We start from the raw sequence: 22133 nt of genomic DNA on the forward strand, positions 1-22133 counted from the left end.
GTGTTATGCTACTCCACTAAATGATAATAATAAAGCATAAGGACTGTAGTCCTTTGTTTGTTTTGTTTTGTTTAGCTTTTTATCCAGGGATGTATGCCGAAACCTGGTTTAATAGCAATCCAGGTTAAGTTAACCTTGAGGTAGGTTGTTTTGTTTTGTTTAGCTTTTTATCTAGGAATGTATGCCGAAAACCTGGTTTAGTAGCAATCCAGGTTAAGTTAACCTTAAGGTAGGTTGTTTTGTTTTGTTTAGCTTTTTATCCAGGGATGTATGCCGAAACCTGGTTTAATAGCAATCCAGGTTAAGTTAACCTTGAGGTAGTTGTAAATCATCTAAGAGCCTGGACTCTTTTTATTCACTAAATGACACCTATGGACTATCTATTCACAGATTTACCACTGTATGCCGGTTAATTTAGCCAGGTTTATCACTGTCGGAGGCTTGTCTCTTCATTCATTTAAATTTCTTGATTTCAAAAACAAAAGCAACATGTTTTAACCAGTTAACTGTTAATACCCGCCGGCGGGTTTGAGATTCCATTAAATTCTATTGTTGGAGAATTACTGAGCATTACGTGGTTAAAAGTTAAACAAATGTGTTACAAAGAAAGTTGAAGTTATAGTTGAAATTTGATTTTTGTTCGCTACATTATTATTTTTTCAATTTTTTATCTTATCTAGGAAGATTCACTGTCAGTGCACAGCCTGTCGGAGGCCTGTCTCTTCACCGATTCGGTGAAGTCGTACCAGACGGCCATCGCGGTCATCAGTAGCCGTAACGCCTGGGTGGACCTCCGCCACGTGCTGGACGAGGAGTACCACTTCGACGACGAGAGCTTCGTGCGGGGCCGGCGGCTCATCACCAGGGGCCTGGTGGCTGCCAAGGCCAACATCAAGCAGGGGAACTACCGCTCGGCACAGCTGGCCGCAGGGGAGATCATGCATACCCTACAGGTGCCTGGAATGTCTCGTTACACCAGTGTTTCTCAACTGGAGGGGTCATGGGTGGGCCGCGGATCCGTGGTGTAAAATGCGAGATAGTAGCGTGCAACCAGTCATTCGAGTATCACTAAAGAAATTGGGTCGCGACCAAATGAGAGTGGAAAATGGTGGGTCCCAAGACTGTTCCAGTTGAGAAACACTGCATTACACGGTAACACTTTACTTGACGCAGGTGTCATACGCATGGCATAACAATGTCATAACAGTATCATAATGCAGTCATTCATGTGTCATATACATTCATTAACATTTTTATGACTTTATCATTAACTGACATTTGGTTAAGGCAAAGACAGCCCTAACAATGTCCACTTTTCATGACCATAAAACATTTATGACACTGACACCATGTTTATGACTCGCTCATGACTGTGTCATGACACTGTTATGTCATCCGTATGACGCCGGCGTCAAGTAAAGTGTTACCCATTACACTAAACTAGTGTTTCTCAACAAGGGCTATATCTACAGCCACCGCCCAGCGGGTGTTAAGGAGCCTTCAGGAGGGCGTTGACAAGGATACAGCTGAGCGGGGTGTTGCTCAGTTGCCATTGGGGTGGTCTATTTTTTTTTTATACATACCAATCAGTATTGAGCGCACAGCCAGGGGAAAACAAAACATGAGAACCCAATGTATAGGCCACAGTCAGTGTTGCCAGATTGGGCGGGTGCCCGCCCAATTGGGCTACTTGGGATGAGCGTCGGCGGGCAAAAATGGGGAAAAATTGGCCATTTGGGGGTTTTTTAAGCCGTTTTGGGCCCATAGAAGTCAATGTAATTTGTTGAATTTGGGCGGAATTTAGCGCATTTTGGCTTTTTTTGAGAGCCTTTTGGGCGGGCTTTGGTCAGACACATCTGGCAACACTGGCCACAGTCCCTGCAGCAATGTGAGGTTAGGAGCCTTGCATGCTTCAGTCATGTGTGTGAGTACTGGGGACTGGGAGCACCCACTACTACAGATGACCTGCACGTCTCGTGTTACAGTTCATTCCTGGTTTGTGAGGCTGGTGTGAAATGGATACCTTTTGTCAGGGTCAATTAACTTGCTCGCACATATTGTTCACATCATGGGATTTCTACACTATGCTGTGGTCATTATGTCAGCAGAGTTTAAAATATTTACACTCTGGTGACCTTTTGGCAAGGAAATATGGTTCATAATTCATTAGGTATCGTATGGATTATGCATAGCTTACATTTATAATGTATAATGACCGTTTGACATATAATTTAAGCACATGTAGTGTGTAGGTACAGGTTGTATTTATGGCGATTCAGTCTTGCCACTGGCACGTTAATGCTTTTTAACTTGCATTATGATAACAGGAGAGTAGATCATCTTGACGCTATAGTTCTCATTAGTTTCGTTACGTTGGTCTATAATATCAATGTTGTTAAGGCACATAGTATGATGATGTAGACTGCTTATCGAGTTATCATGTTTTTTGTCATTCATGCAACAACAGAGATCCTTTTCTCCATGTACAAACTAGGGCTGCACGATATCGAAAAAAATTGATACTCGATAACACCATGCAATACCTCGATAACGATATTTAAACGACATTTAGAAATAGTGTGAGAGTGTTTTTCTTGTCACTAATTTGTCGGCCTGTGTGGGGGGCGTGGCTTTGGTCATGGTGGGCTTCTTGTGCATTTGTTGGTATTCAGCAAGTGAATAGGTTCGTTCAAGACGGCGTTTTTTCGGCCAGGCAGCCAATTTGGTAGGCAGCGAGCATGCTCACTGTGTCCGCGTGTAGCATCCTGGTTAGAATTTCCGTTCACGACGCAGCATAAGGGAGTGACCTCTGTGCCGCAGTCATGTCACATGGCGTAAAACCATTGCGGGAACAAAAGTTTTGCTTAGCAGCCGCGCAGTACCATTAGGGCAACTGCTTTGGCATGGGACCTCCTCCATGCCGTCGGTAATCCACGGTGATTGGCATTCATCAATCTGACGTGAATTGCAGGTGTAGCCCACATGCTTGTGAGGCAGTTCACTCGCTGCTCCAAGTAGGAAGCAGCGTTTTTTACGTCTTGGGAAATCACGTTGGAAAAAACTGTCCAACTTGTTTGCCAAGCATTCAACCCCACCTTTATTAGACTGAGCAGATCTTGTGTTGATCAAGCATTTTTATGCTTGGTTGCATCCGTGCCTAGTGGACTACACAGAAATGCTTTACTTGTTAGCGATAATTAATTCATTTTCGCGATACGCTTATCGCCACTCTTGATATTGCGATATCAATACAATTTTTATATATTGTGCAGCCCTAGTACAAACCTGTAATTTTTATGTTTGCTGGTCTTTCAGGACTTCTATAGTCACAGCAACTGGATTGAACTGGGAAACATGAATGCTTTCCCTACACTTATACGGGCAGACCTCGACTTTGATAACATTGCAGGTATTGTGAATACGTTTACTGCGGTTTGTTGACTCCCTTTCACCCCACAAGTTGGAGGTCTCTCATTTCAACAGAAGAGATGTCCTCTAAGTAATTTTAATTTACTCAGGCATGTTACCTGACATTTTTTAAACAGGGTCTATTCCGCCTTCCTCGTAGGGTCACACGGATGTTGAAGATGTGTAACTTTACATGTTTGAGTTCAAAGAAAAGTAGTGACTAGTTTTTTAGAAGACATAATGAACCTAGTACATTTAGTGAGATATCTCTCCAAGCTTACTTATCAGTTTGTACAACAATACATTGAAAATAGCAAAACAAATCCAGAATGTGTAGAAGTTGATAAGCCACTGAAAGAAGTTTGGGAACATTATTGCGAGGTTGAATAAAACTTAAGCCCCTACCCTACTTAGCATCGTAGGATTTGCTGAAACACTTCCATGACTATGGAACGGATGACGTTGATTAAAAGAGGCACAGTCTGATGTAAGACTGCTGTAAACACCATAGACGCAGCAACTTGAAAGGAGTTCTTTGTTGATTGCTCTTTTGTTGTTGTTGTGGTTGATGTTGTCGTCTGCTTTTTCAAACCAGACATCAACATGCCCACGTGCCGAAACTGTGAAGGTGACAACTGTGATAACAACATCCTGGAGAGTGTCCTTGCTGAGCAGAAGATAACCTCGGGATACTTCAGTCTGACCTCCTCGTCGAAACCCAATGGTACGGTACTACAGTACCGTAAAATATTGACACAATGGACTGAAAATGATGTAGTTGTGGAAGAAGAGTAGACAGACAGACAGACAGACAGACAGACAGACAGACAGACAGACAGACAGACAGACAGACAGACAGACAGACAGACAGGCACGCACGTACATCCACACCCACACACTGATACAGACAAACAGACTCTCTCTACCTACCCTATATCTCATCTAGTCCTAGGCCTATACAGAGGCAAAAAAAATAAATAGTTGAACCCAAACTCCCAGTTACAATTTCCAAGTCATCCCATATAGCCACTGCTATGTTTTTCTACTAGGCTTTCATTTCCAAAAGGTAGTTAGTGGCCAAGAAGAACACTGCATAGTACTGCAAGTGTTGAAAGAACAAACACTGTAAAATAAAAAATAAAATAAAAAAATAATAGTAATCAACACTGTAAAATGTACTGTCTCCCCCCCCCCCCCAACAAGGAAAATGCAGCCACGGCACCGACGCAGACCGGACCAGCAAGACAGATCCGCGTGGCGGCATCAACAAAGACGCGGTGGATGCGGAGCACGGCAGCCTTCACCCGCAGGCCGCCCAGGTGGCCATCACCGCCACCAGCCAGCTGCTGCAGGACATCCGAGGGGCAGCGGGGGACGCAGACTTCCTACGGTGGGCCAAGAGGGACATTTGTTTACAGATTTTTTTTTTTGGCCTTTTGTGAATTTATTCGACTCAGGAAACGGGTGGGGAGAGAAAGACGGGGAAGGACTGGCAAATGACCCTGGCCGGAGTCAAACCCGGGTCGCTGGCGTAGTAAGCTAGTGCTCTACCTCTACGGTAGGGCTCAAGAGGGACCTTTTTGGTGTCTGCCTGGTTGGCTGACATTGTCTAGAGGGGGTTAATGGGGTGAGGTGTATGTGAACCAAAATGTAAATGGGTCTGAGACATAATAATAATAATAATAATACCAATACTAATAATACTAATAATAATACACCAAATTTGTATAGCGCTTTTCTAAATACCCCAAGACGCTTTACAGAACATGTAACATAAAACAAAAACATGAACAGACATTCAAAGACACACAGAGACTAAAACACAACACACGGCAATGGAATGTTCTTTTTTGTCGATAAATCATGACGGTATGGAGCGTTCGCGTTACTGGAGAAATATGGGGGCCCACGGCGGGGGCAGCGATGAAAAGGCCATGGCGGGATACGAAAATCCAGAGCCTCCCGTCGTGGGGGGCGAGCTCGGCTGAAGGAGGCAGCCGAACAAGCCGGTGAAGTTCTATGGACGGAGGAGCCGCGGAGACGCCGGCAGAGGGGGGCATCCGAGCTCGCCATGTCACCAACGACGACAAGCAAGACGCGGGCATGGACGCCGCGAGGACGCCGAGGATGGACGAAGAAGGCAGTGCAGGTTGTGGTAGTTGGAGAAGTCTGCAGCCAGGAAACGGCACATGGTGTAGAGTGGTTGGAGAAACCAGCAGCCACGCTGGATCAACAACAGTCCGGACTTCCTAGAGGCAGTATTGGAGCAGGCGTCGGATGCAGCAATCGAGAACAGCAGGTGTTGTACAGCCACAGCAGCGGGCCAACGCACGTATAGCTGTAACGCCGTTAAGGTTTGCCAACAGCCAGGCGTCGGTGACGGGTTCTTCCAAAAAGGATGAAAATAGTCAGAAAGTTTTATGCATGTTTTTTGAGTTAGTGAATGATTAGGAGTGGAAGAGAACGAGCAGCGGCAGCCAAAACGCGCCAGCGTCCACTCGCCCTCATTCCGGAAACGGAAACCAACATGGACAGTACAGGACTTGTGAGCAGTCGCTGCAGGACATAAGAGGAGTAGCAGGGGGTGAAGTCTTCCTACGGTGGACCAAGACAGATTTTCTTCAATGTTTGGCCTTTATTATGATAGTGCAGTGAAGGGTTGGACAGGAAGTGAGTGAGGAGAGAGAGATGGGGAGGGGTCGGCAAATGACCCGGGGCCGGATTCGATTCAGCCGCCTTGAGGATGATTGCCCTATACCGTTAGTGCCATGGTACAGCCAAGAACATTTTTGGTGTCTACCTGGTTGGCTGATCTTGTCTAGAAGGGGTTAGGGGTTGAGGGGATGTGGATACTAATATGTAAATATGGAATACTTGAGCAGCTGCTGCCGGACATTAGAGGAGCAGTGGGGCACACACACATTCTATGGTGGGCCAAGAGGGACAAACTGAATGTATGTTATGTTTTTTTTCTGCTGTTATCTGCTTGGATAGCTGACTTCGTCTAGAGGGGGCTAATGGGTCATATGATATAGGTGAGAGTATGAGAACTAAGAGGATAGATTAAGGCTTAACTGGGATAAGACGAAAGGAATAGAGACTTTCTGTGGCTTTTTAAGTCACAGTTTTTAAGTTTCTTACTGTGAATATGCTAGATTAGGAAGCTGTAAGCCACAGCTATTTCCTGCCATTCACCACACCACACTAGTAATTGGGGTACATCCTTATCCAGGTAAAGGGAAGATGGGGTAATTAGCGATATCACCTGTGCACAGATAGGACAAAATGATGGAATATGTGGTATCGAATTAAATATTCTAGATATTGGGGTTATCTATCACAGGCACGTGCACTCCAATACGGCAGGGGAGGCTGTGCCTCACCTGTCTCTTCTAGACTTCATGAGAATGATGAGATGCAGTAAATGTGAATAATAGTAACAATAATAACTACTGTTTTCGAGCATATTTACCATAACTACCATTTGTGCAGTATTTAAACAGTTTCAATCATTTTCAATCATTTTTGTGGCCAAAACCGCACTATTTTCCCACCTCCTGCTCCGAATACACTGAATTTGGGGCAACTCCCGAGTTGGCCTCACCGCAGATTGCGCAATCCCTCAGTAACAAGCTTCAGCGCATGCGCCATTTTGCTCGTTCTGTGTATGCAATTCGTAATATTGTATTAAACGTTTTTATACACTTAACAGAAATATGTATGGTGTGCCCACATTTTCCTGATATTTGTTTTCACTATTTTCTACGTGTGATTATCATTTCTTTACTCTGAGCGCTTTGGCATAACCCCATTGAAAAATAGAGTAGTGCGGCGAGCAACACATTGGCCTCACCCTCATTCTGCCGTTGAGTCTAGCCAGAGAGAGTTTAGATTGGTCTAGCTTTGTCAGTGACGTCATAGCGCCACTATATGAAGTTCAGTCATTAGTGTTGGCTAGCTTGTTCACGTTGACTGCTACCATCGAAGTGGATTTCATAACGAAACTAAGATCATTCTCAAAGTTGGATTTCCAAGGGAAACAAGACGTGATAAAGAATGGACGACCGACACCAGAGCTGAGGAAATTGTTTCAGGAGATTGGACAGAATATTATTTGATTATTTCACAGTGAGTGGTACAACCGAAAAGACTGGCTATGTGGAGTGGGGGGCAACAAGCAAAACAACGTTAGCAGTTTGCTAGCTGGGTTGGATATGTCAAACCGTGAGAATATTATTGCGAGAAGCCCTGTAATCAAGACAGCATTTCAAGGTAAGGAAATTTGATTATTACATTTGCCCGCCGTGGCGTTGACTTGGGTCTAAGTTTTATTTGATTTTGTCAAGATGAAGGAAGAGTTGTTTGAAAAATAGTTCGGTTGCATTGGTTTTACAGTAGCTATGTTTCACATATGCATTTCAGGCAGTAATCTTAACCTGCAACTAGTGAGAATGTTTTGAATGACATAGCAATGGCTACATGTCTCAAAGAATAATTCATCACGAGTGATGTTGGCAACAGAACGAACTAGGGGTTGTGGGTTCCTGGATTTTGGTTTGGTTTGCAGCTGTGTGTTCACTTTGCCAGTCCCAGTATGCCCAAGTGATAACGTTGCGTGCTATCCTAACGAGGCAGTTTAAAATGATAATAATCAAACGCTGTATAATACACGCTTTGAGGTTCGGCTCGTCTGACATTCTTTGAAATGTCCATCCTCGAGATGAACGACTGTGGAATATTTCAGCGTCATTGTCTATTGTTTAGCCTATAGTATTTAGGTTGAGTTTGGGTCCGCAGTGGTATGATGTGGATGAGTGGGATAGTTGACGGTTCTCAGGAGGAGTGTCCTCAAATGACGCACCATGTCGTGCCTATTTTCTGTCTACTCTAGTCTTTTCTACCGGAGGTGGTAGCTGTCCATGATCACGGCCACGTCTGGCTTCATTATCTATTTCACAGGCTACCAGAAGGATCATCCCGGTGGGGTGATATTCTGTTGTTGAATGCATAATGTGAATTGTTGCTGTGTAAGCGGTAGCCTATTACAACGCAAGCATCGGATCTGTAGGCCTATTTTCGAGTGGTGGAGTGAAAGGAAATTCAAAATTCACCATAAGAGCATTTTTGTCCAAAATGCTCGTGTGGCTTGGGGTTATCAGCGTCCCCTCTTTCAAAGACCAGAAAACACTGAGAATGGCCTTGTATCTTGACGGCCTATAAAAATACAGTATAATCCTGGACACATATCGCGTCTGATCTGAATGTGGTGTCCACCTTTCTAACAGACATATTGGTGTAGGGAGGAGGAGTAGGCCTAGCAGGCCTAGTAGCGCAGCCTGTGCAGTAGGTAGAACTAAACGTGACTCTACCGCTATTTATATGGTGAACTTGACTCAAACTTGTTAAATGGCACTGTCCCACCGTTGTTTACCCACGCCCCCTGCGCCAACGCCGAGTCTGGACCACTGAATCCTGTGTGTGTGTGTGTGTGTGTGTGTGTGTGTGAGTGAGAGTGAGAGAGAGATATCTCTAATGGCATTTTCTCTAAATGCAGTATGTTTTAATATGTAGGCCTACCTTATGTTCAGAAAGCGACATATGAAACTTATAGGTATTTGGCAAATATTGATAAGTCACTGCCTCACCAGCCATAAAGCTGACCGCACGTTACTGATCTATCACTATCAGTTTCTGACATGGATGACTGATGAGGTCTGATTATTTTTTTCAAAATCTATTATCATTTTCTTTCTTTAATGTATTATTCTCTTGCTCTCTTTCTTTCTTCCATTCACTTTCTTTCTTTCTTTCTATATTTTGTTCTTTCTGTCCTTCTTTCTTTCTTTCTTTCTTCCTTTTCTTTCTCTAGTTTCCTGGGTATCTCCAGGTCCTCCACCTCTTCTGGCGTGGTCCTCTGCTTCGTGATTGACACCTCCGCAGGCACGGCTGGCGTCCTGGCAGAGCTGAAGACTCTGGCCTCCTCCATTGCCAGCAGCCAGTCTGACGGCAACAATAAGCCAGACATCTACATAGTCGTGCCCTTCAATGAAACAGGTGCGATGCTGAGACGCTATTGTTGAATACCTGACGTTATGCTAGACGCGTAACCGCCCAGCCACCCATGTCCTCCGCACAGTTTTATCAGATACAAACATACCTTACTTACACCTGATGAAACTGAGGGTAAATCCACTGCACGTTTGACGGAGTAAATACCTTTTTTTCAAAGATCTTCTGTTTGTGTGTGAAGAAACATTTTTGTGTTGTTGAATCGTTTATCTGGTAAATCACCGTTACATTCTTGGCTGCATGTCTCTTCTATACCCTGCTCTCTCTCTCTCTCTCTCTCTCTCTCTCTCTCTCTCTCTCTCTCTCTCTCTCTCTCTCTCTCTCTCAGGTTATGGCCCGCTGAAGAAGACGACAAACTCTGATAAATTCATATTTGAAATCAACTCGCTATCTGCCAGTGGAGCAGTACGAAACAGTTCTGAGCCAAGACAAAGCCTGTCTGCACTTTTGGTAACTTTTTTCCTCCTCGTGTTATATAGGGCCTAGTGTTATATTATTTAGAGTTATATTATTAGAGAGAGGGATATTGTGTCTGTGAGGAGATTATTTAACAAAAAGGGAAGACAAATATTGTTTCCTCGTCTCTCCCAATCTCTTTCTGACTGTCTTTCCTGTCTTGTTTGTCTGTCTGTCTGTCTGTCTGTTTCTCTCTCTCTCTCAAGGCAAGGCAAGGCAAGTTTATTGTATAGCGCATTTCATACACAGGTGCAACTCAATGTCAAGTGTATGAGCCTTGGAAGTGTGTCAGCCTAATTAGTCACGGCCAGTATTCAAAGATCTGAAACTCCTATGCACAGCCAGGTTCCAGGTGCTGGTGAAGTGCAGTCATCAGTAATCCACAGTAAACAAGAAGGATCACCGCACACTGGTGTACTAGTGACTAGTCGCGGCCAGTGATTGGATACTCCGCAGAGTTCACCAAAGAGTAGAGTAGAAGGACACATACTAGACATAGGGAATCGACCTCTGTCTCTCTCCCTGTTCATGTACCTCTTTGTTTTGCACCTCTGTCATCATCATGACACTTGGTAAGCTTGAAACGGAATAGCTAATTTGTTTCTTGCAGGTAACAAATGTCTTCTCAATACAAAGAATGAACGATTTACCTTTCCTCTCCATTTCATTTTCTATGTCTGTCTGTCTGTCTGTCTGTCTGTCTGTCTGTCTGTCTGTCTCTCTCTCTCAGCTGGCTCTAACTGAGGCTCCATCGAGTTCTGAGATCTTCGTCTTCAGCAGCGGCCCACCAGGAGACATCTACTTGAAGAGCACCTTGACAGCTCTCATTGAGAACTCCAAGTCAGTGGTAAGCCGTCACGTGGTCTCATATTCGAGATAATAAACCACGTCTCTGGGTGGGCGGACAAACTGAATGTTGGACTACACCCAAGATTGATTTTGTTTCATTTCCGTTAGCTGATCGGGGACCACACACATTGATCGACAGAGTAAACACCCTCTCTGCATACACTTAAATACACATATGGACAGACATGCTGTATACATCCACAATCATGCTCACAAAACCACATTGACTGACTGTCACTGACACTTCACACCCAGTAGTTTTAACACTTCATCAAACATACCCACCCCGACACACAGAAAGACGCACATACGCGGTCACATACAAAGTTGTTGAGGAATCTGTTGTCTGTTAGTCTAGTCAGTTACCTTCCATTAATTTGGTGATTCATTACATTACGATTACATTACCGGTACATTGTATTTTGCAGATCATTTATCAAAGCCACTTACAAAGAAAACATCAAGAATAATAGAATGATACAGTAATATTGAAGTAAAACAAATGAGAAAGAAACGAAAACAAAAAAACACCCCAAGCTTTTCATTTCCTGGTTGTGTGTAGGTGAACTTCCTGCTGACGAATCTGAGCAGCGATGTGGCGTCCGCTGACCTGTATCGCAGCCTGGCCCGGACCTCTGGAGGACAGGCCATCGAGATCACAGAGAAAGAGTTTAGCCAAGCGGTCACCGTCGTCACGGACAGCCTCACTTCAGCTCGGGTACAGTAGAAACCACTCAGCCACTTTTCACCCATTCAACACACATACAGGGCCGCTGACAGCTTTGGCTGGGCCCAGGACAAAGTCATCTGAGAGAGCCCCCCTGGCCCAATACATATGGTACAATGTAATAAGAATCCAATTCTGGGCACTTTCCATCCCTGGGCCCCGGGTAAACTGGGGCGCAGGGACATACAGGGGCATTGACAGCTTTGGCTGGTCCCAGGACAAAGTCATCTGAAACAGCCCCGGCCCAATACATACAATGTAATGAGAAGCCTTTTATTTTTTGCCCTGCTGCGCTAGACCCATGTTGTCGGCAGCAAACGAATCTCACTTCGTCAGCTTGATTTGATGCGTGTCTAATGAGACTTGGCAAGTTTTTTTTTTCTGTTCTATCTCAACTGATCATGACCTCGGGATTGTTTTGCTTCTTATTTCAGACTTTGCCAATATTACCTCACAGGTGTGTTTTTAATTCAAACTTCACTAATACCACCAGGATTGTTTACTTCAAACTCTAGCCAATATCACCAGCTCCGCTACTATAATAGCCTATCCCCTCAAGACATCCTTGTCTTTTGTTTGTTTGGAGTCATCTTTGCTTTGTGAACACAACACACAAAGATGTCATTGGATTAGAACTTCACCTGAGATAAACTTCTAACTACTGTGCTTCTAGGCAACATTTCACCTGAGATACCCTTCTGTGTTCCTAGGCAACCCTTCTTCAGGTCGTCAGGGACCAGGGAGCCCCAGAGACGTTTGATTTCACCGTAGACTCCTCTGTCAGGACGCTACTTGTGTATGTCACGGGGGACTCCTTGACGTTCAACATTACGACTCCCACAGGTTGGTGGGGATGGAGCAGAATGTTCTTTCTTTTCTTTAAAGATATTAATGAGTGACCGGAAGCTAGTGAAAGAGAAATTAGGTGTAAGGTTGGCAAATGACCGGGGTCCCCATGAGTGTGCAGCCCACTTACGGTACAGTGCCACAGCAACCCCTGAAGCAGAACTTTCTAGAGAAAATGCATGATGATGCTGAGGTTTGTGCTAATTGACAGGTGCATACATTCATAGACGGAGCGTACCAAATGGGAATTTATTGTATGCTCCTTACTTTAATTTCTGGAGGACAATAAAATCGAACTATAACCACAGGGAGGTGTCAGGCATATGCCTGAGAGTCAAAAACTACTATAAATCTGTCAGGGTATGACTATTTTTTGACAGTTGGCAAAGTAACAGGATACAACTGATAAAGAATAATAGGCTCAATGTCCTTGAGTTACACTTGATCAGCAGCTCAAAATGTTAAGGAATGACAGCCAACTCTATCACTGAGCCCTCAATAAAGCAAGTTTTTGGGAGGTGTTAAGAAGTTAATACCTATACCTATACTAACATTCCTAACACTAAGATGTATGGTGTATGCGTTTGATGTGACAGTAAGTACAGCCAGTGCACCGTTATTACAATGTTTGTTTATCTAACAAAAACACAGGGCACAAACGTGTGTGGACAGCAAAGAAAAATGAAAGAAAAAAAACGAGAGACTGCAACAAAGCCAAACCAGCGACCAGAAATGGTGAAGAGGCAATGCTGCCCAGTCTAAACCAGAACCTCGTTATCCAGTCGCGCTAATCGACAGCATGCTCATATGTCCCAGCTATAATTAGCGCTATCTCTCCTTAGCACAAGCAGTACACCTTTTATTAGACGTCCATGTGGTCACACTTGTATTACCCCACAAACACAAACACAAACAGAGCACCTTTATTATTACAATGAGTATTTATCTCACGCGAACACTACCTGTGAGTTATTGTCATTACGATGTTCATATTTCACCGCACAACAAACAAAGTAATTAGCTCTGCACAGATGCTACAGCACGTACACACAATACAATGTTCTCCTTTAATGTCCACTCCCAACTGCAACTGCAGTGGAGCTCCATCAATGCGTGATAAGCTAGCTAAGGTGTGTGTGTGTGTGTGTAGAGAGAGGGAGAGAGCGAGAGAGAGAGAGAGAGAGAGAGAGAGAGAGCGAGAGAGAGAGAGAGAGAGAGAGAGAGAGAGAGGAAGAGAGGAAGAGAGAGGGGGAGGTGGTGGGGTGGTGGGGCTTTAATTAGGCCTGGGCCATTAAGCTTGGTGAGATATTTATGAGCCAAAAGCACATGGTCATTAGGGAAGTTCATTTTTTCCCCTCCACCCCGAGCTCCTTTCTCCTTATCTGTCTCCTCCTCCTTCTCCTTCTCTCCTTTCTTTCTCCTCCTGGCCCCTACAGTATCAATAGACGTCTCTTATCAAGAGCTGACGGCGAGTGTCAAGATTGATTGACAGGAGTGCAGACGTATTTGTGGAGCAGGAGAGCCCCTGACGGCGCATCGGTAATGAGTCAGAGGAGAGAGACGGAGGGATCTCCATACAGAAAAGGGGAGAAAGAGAGAGAGAAAGAGAGAGAACAAGAATGGTGATCAAACAGACAGACAAACAGACAGACAGATGCAAGCAATGAGAAAGATGGGGATTTCCTGACAGAGAGACAGGGAGAGTAAGAGATTTAAGAAACATGAAAGTGTGATAGGAAGAGAGCTGAGGTGTGTGGTGGGAGAATGAGAAAAAGCGGCGGGCAGAATGAAAAGTAGGAGAGAAAACAAGAGGTGCATAGAGGGAGACAGTGGAACAGAGAAATACTGAAGCCGTAAACAATCACGAAAAGAAGAAGGTGCTAAAGCAACAAAAAAAATCCCTGACTTTAGAAATTGAGAGAGTGCCCTACTGTTGCCTAATGGTAGGGCATTCGTTCACTATGCGGCCGACCCGGGTTCGATTCCCGGCCCGGATCCTTTGCTGTTCCTTCCCCGTCTCTCTCTCTCTCCCCACTTGCTTCCTGTCACCATCTTCACTATATTATCACAAATAAAGTAAAAAAGACCAAAAAATATATTTAAAAGAAATGGAGAGAGATTGATTGAGCAAGGGGAGCGGGGGAGTGAGGGAGCGAGAGAGAGACAGAAAGTGAGAGAAGATAAAGATGGTGAGTGCGGGATGGAGGGAGGTACAAGTTGATAGGGAAGGAGAGAGAAAAGAGAGAATGTGCAAGCAAGAAGATGAGAAACCAAGCGATGGTAAGTCAAGATGTGAAAGGGTATGTGTTAGTACTCAGAGCATGGTTTACACAAGTGGCCTACTGTCTGTGAGGATGAGTGCATTCTTTTTTGCCACAAAAGGGGTGGATTTCTTGAAACCAAAGTTGCTTACTACATTAGCTACTTCGTTGTTTTCAATGCATTTTCACATTGGCAACTACCAAAGTTGCTAACAGGCTAACAACTGCGCTGTGACTGTGTTTCGTTTAGTCATATTTCTCTCCCTTTTTCCCCCTCTCTCTTAACCTTCTTCTTACTGTAACCCCCACCCCCCCTCTCTTCTCTCTCTCTCTCTCTTTGCCCCCCACTTCTCTCTTTCTGTCTTTCACCATCCACTTTTCCTTCCACTTCTAATATATTTGTCATAATAATTCTTCCACCTTCACGTTGTCCTTCATTATAAATCCCTCAATAAAGTTCCTTTATACAAATCCCTCTCACGGGAAGACAAGAAGCTAAGCCTTTTTGAAGAGTCTAAGCATTTTGAAGAAGCTAAGCGCATTTGGTATTTGAGATTTGCAATATTGATGGCAGCCACTTTGTCAAGTGTGTCCTTGTGCTACAGTGAGACTTACTTTCGTGAGAATAGATTTCCACTGCCCCCTCAATATGTATAACTGGGTGTCTAGGTTTTCATGTTTTTTTATTTAATGACTGTAACTTAAGACGGTTTTCGATTTTTTTTTTTACCTGGTCCTTGACACACTGTCTTGATGACTAACCCTGCTCATATGCATTACTGATTTAATGTCAGAGAAAGTTGTTGCAGCCCGGGTCTCAGATGCAACTTTTTGTTCTCCTTTATTTTTTTTGCGGGCATCTGTGGGTTGTTTCCAAAGAACATCTCACTGTATTTGTATAGTGACAAATAAAGTCCTACGACTATTACTACTACTTCAACTACTAACCCTGCTTGTCTGTGTGCTGTACGTCTGTCCTCATATTGCATTATGCTGCTGATTATGTTCTCTTTTATAAGTTGCTTTGGATAAACGTGTCTACTAAATGTAATATATTGCGATGTAAATGGTAGGGGTGGGCGGTATGGCCAAAAATGTATACCTCGGTATAATTTTAGCCACGGTATATATCACGGTTTTGTACATTGTGTATAATATGAAAAAATTAAGCGTTTTGTGGCTAAATGACCAAAAGACCGCTTTTTGCATTTTATTTTTTTAAATGACTGGTCAGACGTTGTTTTATCTATGTGGGAATTCTTGTCATTCAAATAATTTGAAAACACATTTTTAAACTTTTTCAGCCTTAAAAGTAAATTTACACTCCAGAATTGAAATGTTTTGGCATAACATACAATTGCAAACAATTGTAGCATACATTACACATTTTGTATTGAGTAGTTTTTAATGAAATGCCTGTGCTGCTGTTATTCCTCTGCGAGTGTGCAGGACGCAATGCGCTATTGCGGTAGACGGTATGACACAAAATCTCTATCATTGATGAAAAAATACCGCACACGATATTATACCGCGGTTACCACCCACCCCTAGTAAATGGTAATACTGTATCTGTCCTTACAGGCGTTGGTCAAAAGAGTGAAGAGTCTGTCGGACATTTGGGAACAATCCAGAAGGTGGGGAACTTCCACACTGTGAGGCTGACCTCACCTGTTACGACTGGCCAATGGCACGTCGGCGTGAATTCCTCCCAGCCGTACACGCTCAAGGCCATTGGTAGGCAATCTGGGAATGCTATGATCAGTGGTCTGTTTGGTTGTAGTTCATTACATTTTTTTTAACATTACATTACACTTAGCTGACGCTTTTATCCAATGTACAGTATATTTGAAGGGTTTATTTGCAAAACGGTGTATCTCCATTTTGTAGAATGTTGGGCAATTTACTTTTTTGTATGGGAATTCCATTGAATTGCATTGCAAAATGCATTTTATATAGGTCAAAAAAGTATGTTTTCAAAATATTTGAATGGTAAGAATTCACACATAGGTGATATGACCTCTGAACAGCCATTTTCAATAATAAAATGCAAAAGTCAAAAAATGGAGATACACCGTTTTGCAAATAAACCATTCATTTCTTACAGTTATTTATAGGGTGTTGGTGCCCCTGCCGTGTCCTAATGGTAGGGCACTGGGTTACTACGCCGCCAACCCGGGTTCGATTCCAGCCCGGGTCATTTGCCGATCCTTCCATCTCTCTCTCCACACTCATTTCCTGTCTCTCCTCAACTGTCCTGTCAAAAATAAAGGCAAAAAAGCCCTAAAAATATATATTTATAGGGTTTTGGTTGCGATCCCTCGAGCAATGAGGAGTTAGTTGCCTCCTTGTTCAAGGACACCTAAGCCATGGAGTGAGATAGGGAGTGGAAAGCCTCGTATCTAAAACCCATGCCCTTAACCACTAGGCCAGTGTTTCTCAACTGGTGGGTCGCGACGAAATTCGAAAATTCTAAAAAAAAAAAAAAAAAATCGAACTTTTCCTGCAACAATTTACAACTTTTATTTTGATAGGCTAGTGAACTCCGTGTCATCTGGCGTTATAGATACAATCTGTATGTTAATGCGAGATAGATAGCGTGCAACCAGTCATTCGAGTCTTGGTTACATTTTGAGAATTGCATTGAATTGACTTGAACGCTAAAAAAATTGGGTCGCGACCGAATGAGAGTGGAAAATGGTGGGTCCCAAGACTGTTCCAGTTGAGAACCACTGCACTAGGCCATGGCAGCAGTTCAGTGTGGTTGACCTCTAACTTGTGCCAGTCCATGCTTTCTGTGACTGCTGTGCGGTTTCGGCTCCGGCTTTAGTTGAATTCCATTTGAAATCAATAGATAGGACATGTGAATCACTCCTTCCATATCCATCTCAAACGTACTGTACGAGTAGGACTTTTGATGCAAATTGATGCAAATTCGCTAGGCCATATTCGATAACAAATCATTTTTATTGACGATTTATTCAATATCAATGACAAGAAAGCATGTTCAACATCTTTCCAATGATGAAAACCAGATGCTCAGACATCCTACTCAAAATGAACACCATAACAGGATAACAATTCAACAAACATTGTTATATTTCCTTTTGTTGTTGCCATTTTCTTACACAGTCTAGTATCCCCAAACAGCTAAGGCTCTAAATGATTGCCTTCATTATTTTAAAGGGCCTGAGATCAGTGTTGCCAGATTGGGCGGGTGCCCGCCCAATTGGGCTACTTGGAATGAGCGTCGGCGGGCAAAAATTGGGAAATTGGCCATTTGGCGTTTTTTAAGCCGTTTTGGGCCCATAGAAGTCGATGTAATTTGTTGAATTTGGGCGGAATTTAGCGCATTTTGGCGTTTTTTGAGAACCTTTTGGGCGGGATTTGGGCAGACACATCTGGCAACACTGCCTGAGATAACCATTTAAAACAGGTATGATGTCGAAAGCACGGGAATAAAGGCAAACAAAGTGTGTCTTAAGATGATCCACTGTGCAAAGTTATGAGCAATGTTGCCAGGCAACGTTGCTAGCAGATGCTATTTGGCTGCTTTCCCACCAAAGTGTGTCAAGACCCTGCTTTTATATCAGGAAAATTTGAATAATATACAGATAATATCTGTGCGATGCATCTGCACCATGCTCCCATTGTGTTCCGTGTGCCCTGAGGAAGGTCTTTAGACCGAAAGCTTGGCCATTAAATCTGAAAACTATTTAAGTGTATGTGTGTGTGTGTGTGTGTGGGCGCGTGTATTCATTTATTTATTTATTTATTCGTTATTTATTAGATTTGATTCTTTTTTTATTGGCTAGGACAATACAGGACCATTTGAGAGAAGACATGAAAGCAATTGGGGAGAGAGACAGAGGATCGGGAAATGATCACAGGCCACAATCGAACATGGGTCGCCGCGAAATAGTCTGTGCCCCCGGCGTTTGAGCAACAGACAGGGCCAATGTACAGATGTTTTTATTTTAAAATTCACCGTTTTGTCCATGTGTGGTACCTTTTAGTCATGGGAGTTGTCGTGCCACCCTTTTAAATGGACTCTCCCCAATCAGGTTGATGCATGCCATTGTCCATGATGTGTTCATGTTTTTATTTTCATTGTATTTTATGTTTTTAGGTGAGAGTACAATAGATTTCTTCTTTGACTTTGTGGAGGTGTTCCAATTTCCTGAGCCGGGATTCACATCACTCCACAGTAGGCCACGGGCTGGTAAGAACTGTTGCTTATTCCCATTTTCTCATTATTTTTCTCATCAACTCTTCAACACTCTCCAGCGAGACCATTTCTCCATTGTTTCTGCATCTTATAATTATTTTGCTCTGCACGTTTGTTTGGAGCAATCAAGACAAGTATGTGTAAATTAGAATTATGCACAATTCTATGAGTCATGCGTGACTATCAGTAGGTGGGCTCTGACTGTCATGCCAACAAGCCTGGCCCTTTGGTCTGTTAAGGCATGGCCCCTGTTATAAATTTGCGGTTACCAGAATGATAATGACCAATTTTAATGGAAGACTCTATGCAATGCCGTTGTAGTATTGTACTGAGGCAGTTAAGTCCAGAACCTAAAAAGAGTGGAACATTGAGGTCAACGGCAGGGTTGCCAGATGGGGCTGATGATTTCCAGCCCAAAAAATGTTCAAACCTGCCTGGAAGCACTGAATCCCCTCCAATTCTATTGATTTCTATGGCCAGAAATTGGGCTGTTTTTTCTCCAAAATCCATTTTTACCCACACACGGCCATCCTAAGCAGTCCAATAATCTGGCAACACTGGTCAACAGACCTGTTGCGGCTATTTTATAAATGTTACCTTCGCCAGAAGGTTATGTTTTGACCGCTGTGTATTTATTTATTTGTGAATATGTTTGTTTGTTTGTACTTTGTATAACTCAGACAGAACTGAGCCGATTTTTATGAAATTTAGTGGGATGATTGGACATGACCCAAGGAGCGATCGATTACTTTTTGGGAGTGATTGGGTCAAAGGTCAAGGTCAAGGTCACAAAAAGGTCAAAAACGTAAATTGAGCCGATTTTTATGAAATTTAGTGGGATGATTGGTCATGACCCAAGGAACAATCGATTACTTTTTGGGAGTGATTGGGTCAAAGGTCAAGGTCAAGGTCACGAACAGGTCAAAAACGTAAATTGAGCCGATTTTTATGAAATTTAGTGGGATGATTGGTCATGACCCAAGGAACAATCGATTACTTTTTGGGAGTGATTGGGTCAAAGGTTAAGGTCAAGGTCACGAAAAGGTCAAAAACGTTTTTCTTTGCCAAGCACTATATGCCAGAACGTGTGCATGCTGAATTGAATAAGAGGTCAAGAATGGTCCAAAAATGTAATATTATGATATTCCGGTCCGATTTCAATAAAACTAACACCAAAATTTGGAGAATGTTATGCCCCACACTCTGAAGATGGCCAGAAAAAAATGTAGGCGAAGGTTTGCGCTCTACCGAGTGCCCATTCTAGTTAGGCTTTTCAATTACAGCATTCCATTTGCGAAAAGGTGCACAGTGTTAACTTGACTCTCATCAGCTGGTATGTTCCGCCTTCATCTTCACAGTACGCATGAATGGCGTGACGTACAGTGCCATGTGCGTTACACCCTTTTTTGGGGGAAAACAGTGGGGGGGGGAGCCAATGTTTGTCAATTGGTGGTGTTGGGAAAGAATAAACAAAAGACAAGGGAACCATTCCATCATTGGCGCTGAATTCAGCGGCGCTTCCGCGCAAAAGCCGAGTTTCAACTAACGGCAGCTTCTGACACCGTTCCACCACTGAAGATCAGCTGCGCCTTGGCTAGTTTCACTTCAGCCGCGCTCATCAAAGCTAGCGTTGCGCGCGTGCATGTTGTACAGGGGAAGTCCATATCAATGATTGTCGAAAATGTGATCATAAGACTGGGGCATGCCTTGTCAAATCAAGTCTTTATCGGATACATGACGCGAGCATCTGTAGGTGAGCGGTAACGCAACCGCACTCTGATTGAGAGGCCCGCGTTCAATCCCCACCATGCGCAATGACAGATCACAACTCAATCATCAAAGGGAGAGCCTCGTCCAAACCCATCATTTCAATGTGTAAAAATGCTTGCATAATTTTATCTTTCAGAGGAATTTGTTTTCGGATTAAATAAAGCATAGCCTAGGTAAAACGTTAGGCAGAGATAATTTGTTGAATCATTGCAGTGCAAACTCAAGCGTCGGCGTCTGCAAGGTGGTTGTGAAGATGTTTTTTTATTGCCTATGCTGTAAAATGTTAAGGTCTACATTTAACTCATTGGCTGCCTTAGCCGTCGAATGACGTCATTTCGAATAGTGACGCCCCCTGCCTTCGACGTCGTTCGCCGATAATTGCGTTTTTTTACAGCCACGCCTTGAGGACGGTCTGACCTATGTTGTGTATTAATTTCACGCCTCTAGTCATGTTCTAACTGTTCCTGTAGGTGGCAGAAGTGTCCTTAGGAACAGTCAGGGCAGGGCATTAGCTCACATCAAGAGGAAATGTCAAGACAAAAACATCCATTTTTACTATTATAATCTCAAAAGTAGCATAGCAAAATCATTTTTGAAAGTAAAGCACCTGTGACAGTAGTCTACTTTCTTGCCCTCTGATTTTAACACAGGTATTCTACTGATTTTAGTGTCAGAGCCTGACAAAAAAAACTTCCTCTCATGATCAAAATACACCCCCCTGTTGCCATCTAGCTAGTAGGCATTGTAACTTGCCCAAAATACACCATGTTCAACCAGAGATGATCTGTGTGGCAACTGTTTCATTTTGGATAATGTGATCAGCCTACACAACATCAGGATGATGTGTACAAAAGATCATCTAACAGGAAAATGCATGGGACTAGTGGTCACCTCAGTTGGGAATGTTTGGCTATTGTTTGCTACGCTAGCTAGCTAGCACGAAATCGCTAACAACTTACAACTAAGCCTAAATAAAGGAGCCTTGGTAAGTCAACTATTTTTACTCATTCTACAGTTGCAGTTATGTTTCTGTATAGTATGATCAGCTTACTGTATCATCAAAAAGACAGGGGGTTGCAGATTCTTGGAACAGAGTAGGCTAGCCTTTGTGTCTGGTCAGATACATTCAGCTCACATGAGAAAGCATTGCACTTAGCCTCAGACCAGCTAGCCTTCCCCACTCCAATCGGCTTGTGAAATGTTGGATATGTGATCAGTACTTTATCAAAAGAAAATTCATTGAACAATATATGACAAGATCACTATAGCAGAAACATGATGACAGTAATCATCAATCTGCAAATTGTCCGCTCTGCCAAAGAAGCAGCAGTAAGCTAAGTTGTGCTGCCTGCCTCCCAGTTCACATGGTACAGGAGGAAACAAATCAGCTGTGATTTGTTCCCCAACGAGAGGACTACAGGCTAAACAGAGGGACTATGAGACAGTATTTCTGTGAGTTTAGTATTTCACGTGAGTTACATGCACCTGCTGTCATGAATGATCCATTGTGCGCGCCAGCAAC

The 22133-nt window shown here is 43.4% G+C and overlaps 1 protein-coding gene across 1 annotated transcript in view; it reads left to right on the forward strand.

Annotated features, from left to right (window-relative positions):
- LOC134456596 (von Willebrand factor A domain-containing protein 7-like) overlaps positions 1–22133 on the forward strand; it is a 33010-nt gene that overhangs the window by 1980 nt on the left and 8897 nt on the right. The window contains exons 3-13 of the mRNA XM_063208012.1: positions 681–953; positions 3316–3409; positions 4004–4132; positions 4612–4798; positions 9278–9462; positions 9806–9927; positions 10664–10780; positions 11345–11500; positions 12220–12352; positions 16198–16350; positions 18743–18835. Coding sequence (XP_063064082.1) covers positions 681–953; positions 3316–3409; positions 4004–4132; positions 4612–4798; positions 9278–9462; positions 9806–9927; positions 10664–10780; positions 11345–11500; positions 12220–12352; positions 16198–16350; positions 18743–18835 — 1642 coding nt within the window. The remainder of the gene's footprint in view (positions 1–680; positions 954–3315; positions 3410–4003; positions 4133–4611; positions 4799–9277; positions 9463–9805; positions 9928–10663; positions 10781–11344; positions 11501–12219; positions 12353–16197; positions 16351–18742; positions 18836–22133) is intronic.

The sequence above is a fragment of the Engraulis encrasicolus genome, chromosome 1 (assembly GCF_034702125.1).
Source record: "Engraulis encrasicolus isolate BLACKSEA-1 chromosome 1, IST_EnEncr_1.0, whole genome shotgun sequence".
Taxonomy (NCBI): domain Eukaryota; kingdom Metazoa; phylum Chordata; class Actinopteri; order Clupeiformes; family Engraulidae; genus Engraulis; species Engraulis encrasicolus.